This window comes from Sapajus apella, unplaced genomic scaffold (assembly GCF_009761245.1).
Source record: "Sapajus apella isolate SASKATOON/1434 unplaced genomic scaffold, GSC_monkey_1.0 scaffold48, whole genome shotgun sequence".
NCBI classification, from domain to species: Eukaryota; Metazoa; Chordata; class Mammalia; order Primates; family Cebidae; genus Sapajus; species Sapajus apella.
In genome coordinates, this window is record NW_022436988.1 from 9,830,918 (window position 1) to 9,851,247 (window position 20,330).

Sequence of the window (20,330 nt, forward strand, 5' to 3'; positions counted from 1 at the left end):
GGGTGTCAAGACCTTTTATACCCGTAAAACCACCTTGAGGGTGAGGGGCTTCAGACATTCCGAGGGCTAGTGGATTCTGTCAATCACCTCCTGGGTGGAGATGAGAGTGAGGGGCTCCGGATATTCCAGTGGATTCTGTAAATCACCTCCAGGGCAGGGGTGAGGGTGAGGGGCTCTGGATATTCCAGTGGATTCTGCAAATCACCTCCAGGGCAGGGGTGAGGGTGAGGGGCTCCGGACATTCCGAGGGCCAGGGGACTTTGGACATTCTGATTGTTACTTAAGTGGTTCATAGAAGTCAAGATAAGCGTAGTTTACACATTGCCTGGGTAGGGTGGAAATTACAGACCTTAATTACTTACTACAGGTCGCAAGGGCCAAGATGGCGTGGGTTTGGACTGCTTGCCTGTCACATTAGGGGTTACAGAGAGCAGTTTCAACAGGAAGCCGAGGTATGGTTGAGGTATGCAGTTTTATGGGGCTTTTACTATGTCACGGGATTATTTAAAAAGTGATGCTTATCATAGGATCCAACAATGGCACTCCTTGGTGCTTATTTACTGAAATGAATCGAAAACTTCCAGCCCACATCAGTGCCTGAGCACCCATGTTTATAGTGGCTTTATTCATAATTGACAAAACCCAGAAGCAACCAAAAGGCCCTTCAATAGGTGAACAGATGAACTGTGGTACGTCCAGGCAATAGAATATTATCCAGTGCTAAAAAAAAATATTTTATCAAGTCAGGAAAAGACATGGGGGAGCCTTAAATGCATATTACCAAGTGAAAGAAGCCAATCTGAAAAGGTTCTATGCTGTGTGGCTTCAACTGTGTGACATTCTGGAAAAGGCAAAACTACAGAGATAGTGAAAAGGGATTTCCAGGGATTGGGGGTAGGGAGGGATGAAAAGGTAGAGCACAGGGGATTTTTAGGGCAGTTAAAATGTATGATACCATAATGATGGATACATGATTTTATATATGTGTCAAAATCCATAGAATGTATGGCACCAAGAGTGGACCCTAATGTAAACTATGGAACAGCTGGGTGCTGTGGCTCACGCCTGTAATCCTAGCACTTTGGGAGTCTGAGGCGGGCTGATCTCCTGAGGTCAGAAGTTCAAGACCAGCCTGACCAACATGGTGAAACCCCATCTCTACTAAAAGTACAAAAATTAGCTGGGTGTCGTAGAGGGCACCTGTAATCCCAACTACTCAGGAGGCTGAGGAAGGAGAATCACTTGAACCCGGCATGCGGAGGTTGCAGTGAGCTGAGATCGCGCCACTGCACTCCAGCCTGGGCGACAGAGCAAGACCCTGTCTCAAACAAACAAACAAAAAGCCAAAATCAATGGACCTGGGGTGTTAACGCTGTATCACTATGAGCTCATCAGTTGTATCAAATGTGCCACTGCGGTGTGATGTTGACAGTGGGGAGGCTGTGTGTATGTGGGGACAGGCATATAGCAGAATTCTCAGTACTTTCCACTCAGTTTTTCCTATCAACCTGAAAGTGCTCTAAAAAATAAAGTGAAGGAAAGTAACGTATGCCTGTATTAATTTTCTGTTGCTGATGTAACAAACTACCATGAATGTAATGACTTAACACAGTGCAGATTTATTATCTTACAGTACTCAGGTCTGAAGACCACAGTGATTTTAACTGGACAAAGTCAAGGTGGCAGCTGGGCTGCATTCCTCCTGGAGGCTTTGGAGGAGAAGCTGCCTCCCTGCCTTCTCAGCGTCTCAGGGCCACCTCCCTTCCCTGGCAGATGGCCTTTTCTTCATCCTCAAGCCAGCAGCATGGCACCTGCCAAACTCTTTCTGACCACAGCCTCTGCTTCTGTTTCCATGTCTCCCCAGCACTGACCCTTCTCACTACTTTGCAAGGACCCTGTGGTTACACTGGCCTCACTCCGATAAGCCAGGATCTTCTCTCCATCTCCAGGTCCTTAATTTAATTCCATGTGCAGAGTCCTTTTTGCTTTTAAAGTGAACTCTTCACAGGTTTTAGGCATTAGGGCACAGCCATCGTTCCAACCTCACTTGCCCTTTAAATAACTTTCTGACCGGTGCGGTGGCTCATACCTGTAATCCCAGCACTTTGGAAGGCTGAGGTGGGCAATCACTTGAGGCCAGGAGTTTGAGACCAGCCTGGCCAACACAGTGAAACCCCATCTCTACTAAAAATACAAAAATTAGTCAAGCACGGTGGTAGGTGCCTGTAATCCCAGCTACTTGGGAGGCTGGGGCATGGGAATCAATTGAACCTGGGAGGCGGAGATGGAAGTTGTGGGTCACGCCACTGCACTTAAGCCTGGGCGACAGAGCGAGTCTCCATCTCAAAACAGAAACAAAACAAAACTTTGCTTTGAGTTCTTTTGCCATTTTAGACAGGCAACCCAGTTCAGTTTCCCTGCTGTTCTTAGGTGGTTCTCCAGTTTATGTGGGAGGCAGGGAGATTGGCAAGGAAAAGAAGGAACTCCAGCCGGATCCTGAATTTTACTGGAATGATAAAGGACAGGGATTCTCAAGGAGGGAGCCCACCTGAATTCGCTGGGATGCTTTTGTATTGCAAGCATCCCAAATTCCAACACACCCGCCTTCCAGAGTCACTTCTCTTCTGCTCTCGCTCGCTGAGTAACTTGTGCATGAGAACATTGTGTGTTTCTCAGGTGTAAAGGCAGAAAAAAAGTTGGTACTCAGTGATGCAGACGGATGAAAGGGAGTTTGGACAGAAGAGACAAGAGAAGAGGTAGGGCTGGGTGCGGTGGCTCACGCCTCTAATCCCAGCACTCTGGGAGGCCAAGGTGGGCGGATCACGAGGTCAGGAGATTGAGCCCATCCTGGCTAACACGGTGAAACCCCATCTCTACTAAAAATACAAAAAATTAGCCAGACGTGGTGGTGGGCACCTGGCATCCCAGCTACTTGGGAGGCTGAGGCAGGAGAATCGCTTGAACCTGGGAGGCGGAGATTGTAGTGAGCCAAGATTGCGCCACTGCACTCCAGCCTGGGCAACAGAGCGAGACTCTGTCTCTCTTTCTCTCTCTCTCCCTGTATACACACACACAGACACACACATACACATAAATAAAAAAAGAGTGGAGATTGGGGAAGTCTCTCAAGTGATGCGGACAGCCATGCTATGTTTCCGTATCACAGGATGGGGTGTGGGGAGGATTTAGAGGGTGAGATGAGTGGGCTTACCTGGGTCACGTGGTTTTAGAGGTGTTGAAGGTGGGACTGTGTGGGAAAACCTGAAACATGCAAGCAGAGAAGTTGCTGCACAGGTCAGGTTTAAAAAGAAGAGTTGGGCCGGGTGCGGTGGCTCATGCCTGTAATCCCAGCACTTGGGGAGGCCAAGGTGGGCAGATCACTTCAGGTCAGAAGTTCAAGACCAGCCTGGCCAACATGGCAAAACCCTGTCTCTACTAAAAATACAAATAGCCGGGTGTGATGGCACATGCCTGTACTGTATTCCCAGCTACTTGGGAGGCTGAGGCAGGTGAATTGCTTGAACCTGGGAGGCAGAGGTTGCAGTGAGCTGAGATCGTGACACTGCACTCCAGGCTGGGTGACAGAGACTCCATCTCAAAAAGTAAAGATAAAAATTAAAAGAGGAACTGGTACCTTTCCATCTCTGCTTAGTTTCAGGTCCTCTTTGGGGGGAGTTTACCATGCAGGACAGCTACTGAGGGCTGTTGAATTCTAAAGCCAGTAATAGAAAGTCTGGAAGAGGGATGGACTAGGCTGGAGCAGGTAGGAGGAGCCCTCAGATTTCTTTTGATGGTCTTTATTGACAGCCTGGCTCATCGAGTTGAACTGGTCAGCCTCAGCTCCCATCCTGTTGAGCGGAGGCTTTTTCATTTTTAGAGTTTTGGAGGCAGGTGGAGGTTTCCGTGGGTGTCCATAAGACTTTTGCTGGGAGAATTTGGCCCAGAGCAAGTGACTGTGTGTGATTGACAGCTGGGAGAAGGGAATTTATGGATGTATGCATAGATTTGTTCTTTATTGTGCTGTTGTAATACCTGGTTCTGTCACTCTGAATGTTATTTTGCAGATAGGTGATGCAGATGATTTTTTAAGGCAAGGTATAATTAAGTAATTTTTAGAAACCCATTCAGCGTTTTCCATGCCAGCGATGACTGCCATATAGTTACAACGGGTAGTGCATGTACTCTAGCCCAAAGATGTCATAGCATCTATAAGAGTAAACAGCCATGGATGAGTGTTTAATTTGGTCAGTGCTGGAGAGCTTCTTATTTTTAAGGGACGGAGTCTTGTTATGTTGCCCAGGCTGGCCTTGAACCCCTGGGCTCAAGGCTCCCCAGTAGCTAGGACTGCAGTCATGCACCACGACGCTGGCTCATCTGCTGGAGAACCGTTGATCAAATTGGCTTTGCTGAGATTTGAGACCAGCCTAATTTTTTTCTTCTCCTTCGTGTTTCTCCTCTCATTGAGTTGGTTGTGGTCCTGCTGGGTCAGTTTCCTGGATCTGCTACTTACTGCCTATAGCAGGGGTCTCCAGCTCTTGGGCCATGGACCAGTGCTGAGCCATGGTCTATTAGGAACCAGGCCGTAGCCATCGGGTGAGTGAGCATCACCGCGTGAGCTCCGCCTCCTGTCACATCAGTGGTGACCAGACTCTCACAGGAACATCAACCCCATTGTGAACTGTACATGCCACAGATCGAGGTTGTGAGCTCCTTATGAGAATCTAATGGCTGATGATCTGAGGTGGAACAGTTTCATCCCCAAACCACTGCCTGGCCCGTGGAAAAATGGTCTTCCATGAAACTGGCCCCTGGTGACCAAAGGATTGGTGGACTACTGACCTGTAGGACTTTGAATAAATTACCTTATTGTTTCAAGATCCAATTTCTTTATCTACAACTAGAGATAGAAAACGTTGCCTGCCTCTGGGGGTTGTTGTGATGACAAGGTAATATATCAAATGTAAATCTTGGCCCTTGGAAATACCAGGTGATCAATAAATATTAGTTCCCTTCTTCCTTTTTAGTGATAAGATAATTGATGGAACCAATATGTTGTTTACTTACTAGTTGTCTTCAAGTATTTGAGAGGCTGTCACCTATAACATAGGGAAGGCACATTTTTTGGTGTTCTAGGGAACAAAACCACAGCTAAAAGGTAAAAGTGGAAAGGAGACAGATTTCAGCTCAACATAAGAAAGAACTTTGTAAAAATTAGACCTGTGTTACAATACAGTGGTGCTTGTGAAGTAGTGAGCAATTTGTCTTGGAAGAATTTAATTAAAATAGGATTTTTGGGGCTGGGTGTGGTGGCTCACGCCCATATTCCCAGCACTTTGGGAGGCCAAGGTGGGTGGATTACCTGAGATCAAGAGTTTGAGACCAGCCTGTCCAACATGGCAAAATCCCATCTCTAAAAAATGCAAAAAAAAAAAAAAAATTAGCTGGGCGTAGTGGTGCGTATCTACAATCCCAGCTACTTAGGAGGCTGAGGCAGGAGAATCACTTGAACCTGAGAGGCAGAGGTTGCAGGGAGCGAGATCATACCACCGCACTCCAGGCTGGGCAACAGAGGAAGATTCCATCTCAAAAAAAAAAAAAAAAAAATAGACATTTTCAACAAGATCACCACTGACATTTGGGGCCAGAGAATTCTTTGTTGTCAGGGGTGTGCCGTGCATTGCAGGATGTTTAGCAGCGTGCTTGGCCTCCCTCACTAGATGCCCGTAGCAACCTCCCTCTACCCTCCTCCCAGTGCGACAGCTAAAAATGACTCTAGACATTGCCAAATGTCCTGTGGAGGGCAGAAGCATTGCTGGTTGAGAACCACTGAGTGACAGGCTAGATGACGGCAAACTGGACTGCATCCTCCCAAGGTCAACCCTGTCTTACCCAAAATTGGGTTCTTGCCATAGTAAGCTCCAGGAATTCTGGGGATGGCTTTTTGGTTTATGATAGTACCTCCCAACCTGGGATGAAAGACCTCACTCGTGAAATTGCAGGGGTCAGTCTGGGCCACAGAGAGCACTGAGGTCCCATCAGGAAGGCCTCCTGCAGTCGCTCTAATGTTTTCACTGTGGTTTTTGTAGGTCATGCTGGCAGCTTCCTACTGGTCTCTTCTGGCCCCAGCAGTTGAGATGGCCACGTCTTCTGGAGGCTTCGGTGCCTTTGCCTTCTTCCCCGTGGCTGTTGGCTTCACCCTTGGAGCAGCTTTTGTCTACTTGGCTGACCTCCTGATGCCTTACCTGGTGAGTACCGCTCTACTTTGGGCTGTCGTATTAACACACGCCCGGCTCTGTGCAATGGATTTATTTCTGATCAAACCTGACGTACCTGTTAATGTCTCTGTTAAGTAGCCAGGTGGTGTTTAAACAGAGAAAGAGGCATTAGAGGCACTGAATGGTGATTTCTGTCTTAAGGAAAATAATGTCTTGCTAATTACCCCCTTATTTACATTTTAGTAAGTTCAGATTTTGAATATCACATTTCATTAGAGTATGGCTGATGTGCTGAGTGGCACTGTATATATGAGAAGGCCGAGAACTGGCTGGTGGGTGGGACTTAGCGTCATCAGTATGATGCCGGCTCTTATTGAGAGTAGGACATCTTCAGGGAGATGACACATCCCACCCTCCCTCAACTTGTAGCATTAGACCTTTGACAACGTGTCACATCATGAGGGGCTGACAGGAGGGTCGGTGGGGCTCTGTGCAGCAGGTGTCTGGGCTGGAGCTCACACCTGTCATTTACGGATTGTGTATCCCTGACCTCTGGCTTTCCATCCTTTAATTTGAGGATAACACCCCCAAGGGACTGTACAGTAAAATTTAGAAAATGTAAAAATGCACTGGGATTGGGGATAAACCAGAGATTTCAGGCTTTTTTGCCGACATAGGGCTGGAGCGTTGGGTTTGGGAATCAGCATGTGTTTGCTTACAGAGAAGCACCATGTGAACTGCAGCTTGGAGTGTGGCTGTGATGGCCGAGCCGAGAGAGCAGGGGCCAGGTCCTGCCGTGGGAACCGCAAGCCGTCGGCTAAAGCCGTCATCGGCATGCACCGTTCTCAGTAGAGGAAAGGGGTTCGTGATCGTCACAGCCTGAGACGCCTTACCAGACACTGAGCCAGACAGGTTCTAGAGATGGCAGAAGCACCCTGAACTGGTGCTTGAATGCCCTGCCCTCCTAGAACAGGAAGGGGTGCAGGGAGAAATCTGTGGAGAGAAATGGGGTGAAGTCCGTTTCTCCTGTTGGATCACGGTGAGACAGGATTCAGTCAGATTCACTGGAGTCAGTGGACGTGTACCCCGGGAGGTGGGCAGGCTGAAGTCCTCTTCCCTGCCTTCCTGCTTTCTTTTTTCCCTTAAGTTACCAACTGGAGAAAGAGAAGGAATGATGGGCAGCTCTGCAGCTAAAACGATTCCCAGGAACTATGCCTCTGGGCCCTGGGCTAATGAAAAACAAATTCCTTGTGTTATTGAAGAACCTTTCTTGGGATCAGACAGCGGAATATGATGTTGGACGGCTGTGATGTTGTCTTGAAGCAGAGGTCCTCAGCCCCCAGGCTGAGGACTGGTCCTGGTCTATAGCTTGTTAGGAACTGGGCCGTGTAACAGGAGGTGAGCAAGCAGCTGGCAAGTGAGCTTTATCTTCTGAGCCCCGCCTCCTGTCTGATCTGCGGTGGCATTAGAGTCTCATAGGAGTGCAAACCCTGCTCCTGTGTGTCGCATGTGATGGATCCAGGACGTGTGCCCTTTAAGAGAATCTAATGCCTGATGATCTGAGGTGAAACAGTTTCATCCCAAAATCTCCCTACTCCTATCCCCATCCGTGGAAAAGTTGTCTTCCACAAGACCAGTCATTGGTGCTGAAAAGGTTTAAGACACCACTGTCTTAAAGACTGCGTGTCGTTTTTTGTTTAAAGATTGAGTGGCATGGCTGGGCATGATGGCTCACGCCTGTAATCCCAGCACATTGGGAGTCCAAGGGGGCAGATCACTTGAGGCCAGGAGTTCGAGACCAGCCCGGGCAATACAGTGAAACCCCATCTCTACTAAAAATACCGAAATTAGCTGGGTGTGGTGGCACAAGCCTGTAATTCCAGCTACTCAGGAGGCTGAGGCACGAGAATTGCTTGAACCTGGGAGGTGGAGGTTGCAGTAAGCCGAGATGGTGCCACTGCATTCCAGCCTAGGCGACAGAGCAAGACCCTGTCTCAAAAAAAAAAAAAAAAAAAAAAATTGAGTGGCAGTGTCTGTCTGTGTCTCCTGGACATTTGGCTTTTTCCTTGCTGCCGTCTACGTCTGTGTGGTAGAGGCTTCCAGTGGCCCTCAATGCAGGCTGCCGTATTCTGATCTCAAGGCCACCCTGGTTATGTGTGAACTTGCTGTTGCAATGATGTATTCTGCTTGCCCTGGCAGGTGCCCAGTGGCTTTAACCCCTGAGCAGCAGGCAGAGATCTGGCTCAGTGGCTCTGTACTGGCCCTGCTGGTCCCATTCTGACTCTGCAATCCTGGTGGGTCTTACTATGTTCCGGGGGAGTGGGGGTGGTGGGGTGGTATCAGGCGTATTTGGTCAGCTGTCTGAATGTAGGGGTTTTCTCTGGGCAGTGTAAACAGTCATTGGCTAATTTGTACTATGCAATAGTCGTTTTTTTTTTTTTTTGAGACAGAGTCTCACTTTGTCACCCAGGCTGGAGTGCAATGGCGTGATGTTGGCTCACCAGAACCTCCGCCTCCTGGGTTCAAGCGATTCTCCTGCCTCAGCCTCCTGAGTAGCCGGAATTACAGGCGCACACCATCATGCCCTGCTAATTTTTGTATTTTTAGTAGAGACAGGGTTTCACCATGCTGGCCAGGCTGATCTTGAACTCCTGACCTCAAGTGACCTGCCCGACTCAGCCTCCCAAAGTGTTGGGATTATAGGCACGAGTCCTCACGCCTGGCTGCAGCAGTATTTTTTTTTTTTTTAAACATTTTGGTCCATTTTTTTTTAATATTTGCTTTGAATGTGGAGGAGATCCCAGAGGGAAGCCCTGGATAGAATCAGGAGTGGTTTGGGAGCAGCTGGTGAATGTCTGGGGATTTCAAGAGCCCAGAAAAGAACGTAATCACCACGAATGCCCAGAACCTCTCTACTTGGCAGAAAAATCAGCCTGACAGTAAACATCTGTTCTAGGACATTTAAAAAGAAATGAATCCTCGCTGTTGATGGGAGAGGGGGAATTTGTCTTAGAAGGTCTCATACATGGATGAGAATTACTTATAATTGCTACAGTCAGTGAATACAAATGTTGTTGAAAGAGTTGTGCTTGGAATAAGTCTGTTGACCTTCAGTCTGAGGCTGGCCAAAGGTTTCCTTTGGTTTCACTATTAATTTGCTCACCAAACTGGAAAAGGGCAGCAGCTTGGATCAATTGAAGATGCTCTATGGATCAAAGTTAATGGGTTTTGATCTCGAGTCCATGCGGTTGGCCAACATCGACTGAGCACCCACAGGGATTATAGTCTCATAGGGGAGGAGCGGGGCTAGAACTTGTGTTTAGGATGTTTACTCATCTTGGGATCTATGAGCCAGTGGCTTTTGAGGCTGTGGGAAGTTTTGGGGGTAAATTCAGCCCCAGATCATTTCATTTCCCCATTCATTGCCCTGATGATGGAGCCCCACCATTCAGCAGATGGCCCCAGGAACACAATGAAGGCAGGGCAAAAGGTCTTGGCTGCAGCTCCGACCAAGGACCTCTCACTGTTTGGGACAGGCCCCAGGATTTAGGGGGCCTGTCTGCAGAAAACCTCAGGGTTTCCTTTCTGTCCCCTGGGGACATGTCTGCTTGGAGTTGGTTGGGGTGAAAGGAAGTGGGTCAGTGTCTGTCATTTCACCTTGAGGAATAAGATACAGACGTCTGGAAACGGCAGCAGTGTGGCTTGAGGGATTCTGTAGCAGGTGCCCTGATTTGACCCTTGCCCAGACCATTCAGACACAGGCCCCAGTGCCTGGGAGCGTCAGAGCCACCGACCCTGATTATGTGTTTGGGACATGAAGGGCATCCATGCTTTTGGGTTGGTGGGTAGGGAAGAGTTAACACCTGACTGTGTTCTTTAACTCCGTTTCTGTTCCTTTGGCCTTTCAGAATTATTTGTCCCCCTATCAGAGGCAAAGCAAAATATTTCTCATGGAAAGGGTATTACTCAGAACAGCCTGTCGGGTCAAAGCCATTGTAGCTTTGTTAACGTCAGATGCATCAAGTTTCTCTCCAAACTGGGTGTTTATTTTCATTTATTTATCTGGAAATAAAGTAGAGAAGGCTCTGTGGAAACTGAATGGGAAATGAACTGACAGGGATTTACAGAGACTTTGCCAAATGAAAGAGGAGAAAAAAAAAGGGGGTGGGCAGGGAAGGTGCGGCCTGCTGGGCCTGGAAGAGGCTGGTGAGGGGATGGATGATGGGAAATGGTCTCGGGGCCAGCTGGAGCCCCTGTTCCCCTTAGAATGGTTCTAGGGAGAAACAGACTGGACATTGAACAGTTGTTTGGAGACACTGACATGTTTCTAATTTTGCAGTTGTGCTTCCATATGAAGTTAAGGGGTAGCAGGATGTGGGAAGCCGTCATCTTCAGTTTATTATTGGTATTATTTGAGACAGGGTCTGGCTCTGTTGCCCAGGCTGGAATGCGGTGGCATGATTGCGGCTTACTGTAGCCTTGACTTCCCGGGATCAAGTGATCCTCCCACCTCAGCCTCCTGAATAGCTGGAACCACAGGCATGTGCTACCATGCCCAGCTAATTTTTAAATTTTCTTTGTAGAAACAGGGGTCTCCCTATGTTGCCCAGGCTGGTCTTGAATTCCTAAGCTCAAGCAATCCTCCTACACTGGCCTCGCTCTCAAAGTGTTGGGATTCTAGGTGTGAGCGGCCATGCCTGGCCCACCTTCAGTTTAAAACAGTGATTTCTCTACTGGTGGCTTGATGGGTGGGGCGGGGAGGAGAGTAGTGTGTGTGTCCCCAAGGTCTAATCTTTCTTTTTAGTCATGTTAGTATCACATCAATATAATACAAAAATCTCATTATAAAACAGTTTTGTAAAAATTTTATGTGGAAATCCTTCTCTTACTTTTATCTTTCCCCCAGACCAACCAGTCAACCATTGTTACCAGTTTAGCAGGTACCATTCTAGTGTTTCCCTTCCTTCTTTTTCTTTACTTCTCTTCTTTTCTTTTCCCTCCTTCCCTCCCTCCCTCCCTTCCCTCCTTCCTTTCCTTTCTTTCCTGCTTATTTATTTATTTTTGACAGAGTCTGGCTATTGTTGCCTAGGCTGGAGTATAGTGGTGCAATCTCGGTTCACTGCAACCTCCACCTCCCAGGTTCGAGCAGTTCTCCTGCCTCAGCCTCTCAAGTATCTGGGATTATAGGCATGCACTGCCACACCTGACTAATTTTGTATTTTTAGTAGAGATGGGGTTTCTCCATGATGGCCAAGCTGGTCTTGAACCCCTGACCTCAGGTAATCTACGTGCCTTGGCTTCCTAAAGTGCTGGTGTTGCAAGTGTGAGCTACCATGTCTGGCTTTTCCCTTCCTTTTCTTTCTTTTTTTGGGGGGTGGGGTAGGGAGGTGGAGTCTCCCTCTGTGGCCCAGGCTGGAGTGCAGTGGCACGATCTTGGCTCACTGCAACCTCTCCCTCCCAGGTTCAAGTTATTCTCCTGCCTCACTCAGCCTCTTGAGTAGCTGGGATTACAGGCACATGCCACCACCCCCGGCTAATTTTTGTATTTTTAGTGGTGACAGGGTTTCAGCATGTTGGCCAGGCTGGTCTCAAACTCCTGACCTCGAGTGATCCACCTGCCTCAGCCTCCCAAATTGCTGGGATGACAAGCGTGAACCACTGCGCTCAGCCCCTTTTCCTTTCGTAAAGAAAACCAATGATACCATGTCTTTTAATTATTGAAATATAAACACTTTTCCTATTTGCTTGTATTGTTTGAGAATACTTTAAATCGACTTCAGAGCAGTAGGAACTCCGACTCCATTTAGATCTTCTTTTCTGTACTTGTATATGTGCAGGCATACATTTTTACGTAGTTGGAATCAGTCTGTAGATTCTGTGTGTCATTTAAAAATTGGAAATGATTTTTATCGATGGTACTTTAATACCTCTGCAGCCTTCTGTCATCTCGTTCATTTGCCCAGCCGTCTCTCCATGGTTGAGAAGTTAGACTGCTCTGGGCGTCTACCTGTGTTTACATGTACATCTGGAAATGGAATTGTGTTTCGTGTTTTCTGAAAAACAAATGGCAACACACTGTCTGTGTTGTTGCTGCCTGCTTTTCTCAGCTTGGTTTGCATCTTGGCAGACTTTTTCCTGGGAGATGTGTGCTCTCCTCCCCCTCCTCTCCCTCTCTTGGTATTCGACATCTTGAGGAGGCTGCCCAAGGCCTAACCCTAACCCTAGCCCTAACCCTAACCCTAGCCCTAATCCTAATCCTAACCCTGAGGCTGTCTCACATGGACTTGGCCAATAGTCCTGCCCAGACAGGCTCCAGGAGGGTGGGGGAGGCTAGCAAGCAGGGATCCCCTTCTTCCCAGTTCCTGCCTTAATTTATCTGAGTCCTTCACCATGTTCAGTTTCTTTTAATTCTCATTGTGATGGCAAAGAAGACGGCTCTACTGAAGCGTAAATGAACAGTGTGTGCGCGTTCTTTTAATATGCACCCAACTTTGGCCAGGGGCAGCGGCTCATTCCTGTAATCTCAGACTTTTGGGAGGCCGAGGTGAGTGGATCAGTTGAGGTCAGGAGTTTGAGACCAGCCTGGCCAGCGCGCGCACACACACACACACACACACACACACACACACACACACAATTAGATGGGCACGGTGTTGCATGCCTGTAATCCCAGGTACTTGGGAGGCCAAGGCAGGAGAATGCCTTGAACCTAAGAGGCGGAGGCTTCAGTGAGCTGAGATCGTGCCACTGCACTCCAGCCTGGGTACCATAGCAAGGCTTTATCTCGGAAAAAAAAAATGTACCCAACTTTTACTGGTATCAATATTTGGGTGGCTGGAGCTGCTATTGAGAGACCAAACGTGACAACTGTCTTGGAAGTGACAGATGTTCCAAGAGGCAGTTTTCCTCCCAGAGGTGTGTTTGCATGTATTTATTTCTCCTTCATAGATTTCCTTCATCTTTAGCATTCTGATTCTAGTTCATGAAAGACTGTCTTAGTGAGAGAGGGAATTAAAACGGAGAAATGACAAGAATATCTTACAGACAAAAAAGGACGAGCTTCTGTAGCAGCCACCTGAGAGTCCCTGTGAGAAGCTGATATTGTCAAGGAAGCCCGACTCGTTTTGTAGGGACACTGAGCAGCAGTCGTTTGCCCCAGTTTTAGGATTGTGCTTTCTTATACTTTGCTGAGGCTCAGATGGGCAGTTCTGCTTCATACTGTATGCTGCATCCTGGGGTTAAGCTATTGTGGAAATGTCTGCCTGGCTGCAGAGAGCCTCTGTGGCCATAGCAGGCCCTTCCAGTGTGGGGACGCAACTGCGTCATCCAAAGACCCTGGCATGTAGGGTGGATTGGGCAACCCCAGGCCAAAGAATGTGACTTCTGCAGTCGGACCTTTTGCTCCACTCTCTATACATCTGTATTGTTTCTCTGGGGCTGCCATAGCAAAACACCACATACAGGGTTGGCTTAAACAATAGAAATTTATTTTCTCACAGCTCTGGAGGCTGGAAGTCCAAGGTCAAGTTGTCGGCAGGGCGGGTTTCTTCTGAGGCCTTTCCCCTTGGCTTGCAGATGGCTGCCCTTCCTGCGTGTCCTCACGTGGTCTTGGCTCCATGCCCCCGTCCCTGGTGTTTCTTCACGTGTCCAACTTTCCTCTCTCCGTGAAGTCACATTGGACCAAGGCCAACCCAAACAGCACCATTTTCATTGGACACCTTTTCAGCTTCTGGGCTCAAGCAGTCCTCCCACCTTGGACTCCCGAAGTGTTGGGATTACAGGCATTGGCCATGGCATCTGGCTTGCCTTGAGTTGAAAGCAGTGATTTTCTGCTGGGCCTATCCCTAAATGCAGTCGCATTGTAAAGCATAGCGGCTTAAAGCTTCGACACATGGATTTTGGGGGACGAAATTCAGCCTATGGCAACACTTTCTTTTTTCATGACACATATTGAAAGATGGCAGAGTGGCGGGAGCTCGGCTGTTAGTTGGGCACAGCGTGTTCTGAACCAGAGGCCATTTCCCTGACACTGGAACAGTGGGCCGGCTGGCTGGCTGTGCCCCGAGGGCCATGGCATGCTAAAGAATACACAGTGCTGATTAATACTTCAGTTTCTAAGGGAGGAAACCTGTGAGCTTGCAGTAATGGAGCACTCCACAGCCTCCCGTGACTTTCAGGAAGATGCTCAGATGTTGTTTTAGGTCCTGTTGGCGTGCAGAGGGGCGAAAAAAGGGATGGAGGCAATTTCCTATTATGGTGTGCTGGCTGGCGGATTCTTTTTTTTTTTTTTTGAGATGGAGTTTTGCTCTTGTTGCCCGGGCTGAAGTGCAATGGCACAGTCTTGGCTCACTGCAACCTTAGCCTCCCAGGTTCAAGTGATTCTCCTGTCTCAGCCTCCTGAGTAGCTGGTCTTATAGGTGTGCACCACCATGCCTAGCTAGTTTTTATATTTTTAGTAGAGATGGGGTTTCACCATGTTGGCCGGGCTGGTCTCGAACTCCTGACCTCAGGTGATTCACCCGCCTTGGCCTCCCAAAGTGCTGGGATTACAGGTGGAGCCGTTGCACCTGGGCTGCTGGCTGATTCTGAGGGAAGACAGCAGTTTTGACCATTGTGTGGATGCCTGTAAGTGCACATTTCGGCTATGGCAATGCATGCCATGAACTCCATCTTTCTTGCCATATGCTGTCTTGGTTTTCTAGGGCAGCTGGTGAATACTGCTCTATGCATTTGTATGCCTGTGTGTGCCAGCTGTGTACACAGTCCTTGCTCATTGAGGCTGCAGGAGAAATATCTGTGGCTTTCCAGTCGGTGGCACAGGGCATTTCAAGCCTAACTGCTCTCTAGCTTTTGACCAGAGTTCAGAAACCCATGCCTGTTGTTGATATGCATTCCCGGGGGACCCAGTGGATCTTACATGAACACACACACACACTCACACATGCATTGCGCAGACAGGCTTGCTGAGGGGAACTCCTCAAGCTTGGAATGGTTCTTGTTCTTGGACTAAGAGTGGTGGGGATTCTTGAGTACAAACAGGCTTGGTTGGAACTTTCTAGGACTTTGATTTCTTCTCCAGGCATAGAACACTGTTTCATGTGTTATGTCATAAAGTTGTGACTGGATATCTGTCCTCTCTTGCTGTCTCTTGAGCCAAGCCATGTGTTTATAAAAAATACCCGAAAGCCACCGTGGACATATACTGAAGCAGTCAATAGCTGAGGGTGGCAAAGATGATTATGAGTATGAAGGGAAAGTAGGCTGGGTGCCGTGGCTCACACTTGTAATCCCAGCACTTTGGGAGGCCGGGGGCGGGGGGCGGGGCAGGAGTTCGAGACCAGCCTGGCCAACATGGTGGAACCCCGTCTCTACTAAAAATACAAAAATTAGCCAGGCGTGGTGGTGCCTGCTTATAATCTGAGCTACTTGGTTAGGACTGAGGCACAAGAATCGCTGGAACCCAGAAGGTGGAGGTTGTAGTGAGCCAAGATCGCACCGCTGTGCTCCAGCCTGGGTGACAGAGCCAGACTATGTCTCAAAAAAACCCAAAAATCAAAGAAAGGGTAAAGGAATTGAGTATGCTCTTATCTTCACTGTGTCCCTCCTTCTTGGCAGAGGTGCCTGGGACCATGTCTGTCTTGCTTATAGCTGTACCCCAGCTGGGTGCTCCATGGAACAGGTCCTGGTCATGCCTGTGTGACCCATCTCTCCTGGGATTGATTGTGGTGCTGGTAGTGTTCCTCAGGCTGGGGATCCAAAGTTCTAGGACAGTTAGGTAAATAGTTCTGGCTGGTGCCAGGGAAGAAATGAGAAGTGAAGTTTGGGGATGGAGATGTAGGTTGGCCAATTCATGGGAGGGAGGGAGTCCTGTTAAAAGCACTGGAAGAGCAAAAGCATTGTTTTCTACTACATGACCCCCTGGGGAGGTCATGAACAGCATGAGCTGAAGCAGAAGTTCTTTTGAGATCTGACTTGGTCTCCTTTAGAAATGCTATTCCATGTGAAAATCAAGGCAGACACCAGCTAAGTGGGTTCCTGCTCTTCTAATTGGCTTGGGCTGCCATAACAAAAGACCACAGTCTGGCTTAAAGAACAGAAAATATCCAGGTGCTGGCAGATTTGGTTCCTGGTGAGGGCTCTTTTTCTGGCTTGCAGATGGCCACCTTCTTGTTGTGTTCTCACATGGTAGGGAGAATGAGAGAGGGAGAGCTCTCTGGTGTCTCTTCTTACAAGGACACTAATCCTGTTATGAGGGTCCCATCCTCATGACCTCATCTAACCCTAATTACCTCCAAAAGCTTCCCATCACATTGGAGGCTCGTGCTCCAACAAATGAATTTTTTTTTTGAGGGACACAAATATTCGGTTTTTAACACCTGATATAAAGAATGTGAGGACATTCTGTCCCATCATCGTCAGGCTATAAAGGGCTCCGAATGTGGTGAAAATTTTCCAAACATAACTCTAAATGGGTACCTTTCTAGGTAGAAGGAAAAGGAGTGTGATTCTTCACTTTTATTATCAGTGAAATGAAGTTATAATACTTTTGGTCCTGAAGTCTACTTTGTTCTGATATTAATCATATAGCTACTCCAGTTTCATTTCATTAGCGTTTGCTTGATATATCTTTTTCCACTTCTTTACCTTTACCTATCTGAGTCTTTGTGTTTAATAACATAAAATTGGGTCTTACTTTTTTATCTAGTCCAAGGATCTCAGTCTCTTAGTTGGAATGTTTAGTCAATTTATATTTAGTGTAATTACTGATATGATTGGGTCCATGCCAACCATCTTACTGTTTATTTTCTATTGATGTCATCTGTTTTATTTCACTCTTTGATACCTCCTTTTCTGCCTTCTTTTGGGTTAGTTTTGAGTATCCCAGTTTAGTTTCTTTACTAGATTTAAAAATATCTCTCTTAGGCCAGGCGTGGTGGCCCACACCTGTAATCCAAGCACTTTGGAGGCCAAGGTGGGCAGATCACCTGAGGTCGGGAGTTCAAGAGCAGCCTGACCAACATGGCGAAACCCTATCTTTAAAAAAAAAAAAAATAAATAAAAATATCTCTCTTTGTGTTATGTTTGCAGGTTGCTGTAGAGATTACATTTCCATAACTTATAGTCGACCTTGAATTAACATTGCAGTAGTCCATTATAGTCTACCTGGTAATTGTCTTATCATAATCTACCTTGAATTAGCACTTGATATAAGAGCCTTATAGCTACATCTATTTACCCCTCTTTGGTTCTTTGTACTATTTTTGTCATACATTTTATTTCTTCATATGTCATAAATCTTTAGTACATTGCTATATTTGCTTTTACAATCAGTTGTCTTTAAGAGAAATTTTAAAATGAGAAAAAGTTTTTATATTTTCTTGGCCTTGATATTTGTAATAATTTGTTGAATTATTACTTTCTGTCCACTTATTGTATTCATCTTTTCCTTTAAATCCTTGAACATGTTTATAATAGCTATTGTAAACTCCTTGTCTGCCAGTTCCATCATCTCTATCAACTCTGGGTTCATTCCTGTTGGCTTTTTATTTTTAAAATCCTGGTTATGGATGCTATTTTTTGGGTTCTTCCCACATCTAGTAATTTTTGTATGTTTGTTTTTGAGACAGAGTCTTGCTCTGTTGCCCAGGCTGGAGTGCAATGGTGCAATCTTGGCTCACTGCTACCTCTGCCTCCTGGGTTCAAGTGATTCTCCTTCCTCAGCCTCCTGAGTAGCTGGGATTACAGGCGACCACCACCACACATGGATAATTTTTATAGTTTTACTAGAGATAGGGTGTTTTCATGTTGGCAAGTCTGGTCTCTAACTCCTGATCTCAGGTAATCTTCCCACCTTGGCCTCCCAAAGTGCTGGGATTACAGGCATGAGCCACCACACCTGGCCAAATGTCTAGTAATTTTTGATTGTATATTGGACATTGTTAGTGGTCTACTGTTAAAAGACTAGATTTAGTCATCTTAAAGGGTTAATGGATTTTATTCTGATAGGCAGATAATTTACTGGTGGTTCACCTTGATCCTGTAAAGTCTTGGTTTTTGGCTTTGCTAGGATAGGTATAGAGTAGCTTTTACTTGAAGTCTAGAATAGCTCTACCCTTAAAGAAGATCTTTAGGGTCTCAAATGAATGGTTGGGGTGTACAATGAGATTTTTTGCCGAGACTAGTTGGAATTTCATCTTCTAGCACTATATGACCTTTGGAATCTCCATTCATCTCACAATCCCCTAGAAATAATTCTCTTTTCCAGGCCTCATAGATTTTACTTTACACACCCATAGCTTAGTATTTAGTCAGCAACTCATGGATACCCCTTTGCATATTTCTGAGATTCCTTCTTTGTGCAATGTTCTCCTCTGTGGTATCCTGCCCTGTGAATTACATCTGTGTCAGCAGTCCTGAATTTCATTTTTTATTTTTATTTTATTTTTTGACACAAAGTCTCTATTACCCAGGCTGGAGTGCAGTGGTGTGATCTTGGCTCACTGCAACCTCCACCTCCTGGTTCTCCTGCCTCAGCCTCCCAAGTAGCTGAGATTACAGGCATGTGCCACCACACCCGGGTAATTTAGTATTTTTAGTGGAGACAGGGTTTCACCATTTTGCCCACACTGGTCTCGAACTCCTGACCTCAGGTGATCCATCCGCCTCAGCCTCCTAGAGTGCTGGGATTCCAAATGTGAGCCACCATGCCTGGCCTGCAGTCCTGAATTTCAACCTTCTTCTGTATACTGCTGCATTTCTTTATCCTACAGTTTGGAAAGTCCCTCCCTGCCCCCAGTGCTCAGGTGAATGTGGAGCACCCTTTGCGTGTTCCACTTCTTGCAAGGATCGCAGTCCTTCACAGTCTATTATTGTCTAATCTCTGAAAATAGTCGCTTTATATTTTACCTAGCTTTATAGTAGGAAGTCGTAGTGGAATTAATTGGAAACATTTGCTTCAGATTCTTTGCAGTTGTTTTTGGCTTCTTTTTTCTCCTAATTTCTCTCTCCCCTCCGATCCACGTTGCTTTCTAAATGAAAGTGGTTTAACTTGTAAGGTCATTTTAAGAAGCTATGTGTGTTTCTGAGCAAAAGTTTCTATACTTCTCCTTTCAGAAGTTGACTGATATCAGCTTCTAGAATCTTTGCTGCATTCTGCCCAGAGGCATTTCTTATAATTAGCAGGTGCAGAAGTGGGGAGCTAGAGTCTCTTGATCCTATTATGTAATGGAGTGTTGCTTCAGATGGCAGGAATCAGGATAATTGGATGATAACCCTACACACAGAAAGCCAGGACACTAGCTGATTCAAGGAATCAGCTGAAGGCTGACCCTCGTGGGAAGGTGACTCAATTTAGCTTTGGTTTATTGGTTCAGGAATATTGTCACAGCTGCCTCAACTCTTTTCCACTTCAGGAGGACTGCTTACATTTAGCAAATCTCTTCTCCACAACAATGCAATTAAGTGCTCTTTGGGAGAGTTTGTATTCCCCAGCTTTTGTGTGCATCAGAGTGATTTGCTTTTTAAAATTCAACTTTCTGGCCAGCTGTGCTGGCTCATGCCTGCTATCCCAGCACTTTGTGGGGCTGAAGCAGGTGGATCACCCGAAGTCAGGAGTTCGAGACCAGCCTGGACATGGCGAAACCCCGTCTCTACTAAAAATACAAAAATTAGCTGAGTGTGGTAGTGTGCACCTGTAATCCCAGCTACTCGGGAGGCTGAGGCAGGAGAATCACTTGAACTTGGGAAGGGGAGGTTGCAGTGAGCTGAGATCCCGCGACTGCACTCTACCCTGGGTGAAAGAGAAGGACTTTTTCCAAAAAAAAAAAAAAAAAAAAAAAAAAGTAACTTTCTGAAGCTTCCTACCCTGAGAGTCTCATTTAGGAGAACTGGAGTGGAACCTAGGGCTCTTTACTTTTATCAGGTGTCTAGGAGATTCTGATGTAGGTAACCCATGGACCTGCCTTTGAGAAACATCATATAGTGGCTTTTTACAACAGCTTTCATTCTAAACTGGACATATTGTCATATTTAGTACTGTTTTTTTCCTTCAGAAAAGCATATAGGCAGAATAGTGACTATTAACCCATGATACCGATGGTAAAACTGAGACCTGGA

General features: G+C 46.7%; 1 protein-coding gene across 7 annotated transcripts in view; it reads left to right on the forward strand.

The window, feature by feature from the left end:
• The window catches only part of SLC39A11 (solute carrier family 39 member 11), a 448,139-nt gene that overhangs the window by 57,608 nt on the left and 370,201 nt on the right, over positions 1-20,330 (forward strand). For 4 of the 7 annotated variants that reach the window (XM_032241865.1, XM_032241864.1, XM_032241868.1 and 1 more), the window contains one exon: positions 6,087-6,245. The exons of 1 other annotated variant lie outside the window; for it this stretch is intronic. In XM_032241865.1, coding sequence (XP_032097756.1) covers positions 6,087-6,245 — 159 coding nt within the window. Of the gene's footprint in view, positions 1-3,636; positions 3,764-5,640; positions 5,874-6,086; positions 6,246-20,330 lie in introns of those variants that run through there. 2 more of the 7 variants (XM_032241869.1, XM_032241870.1) reach the window with 2 other exon arrangements.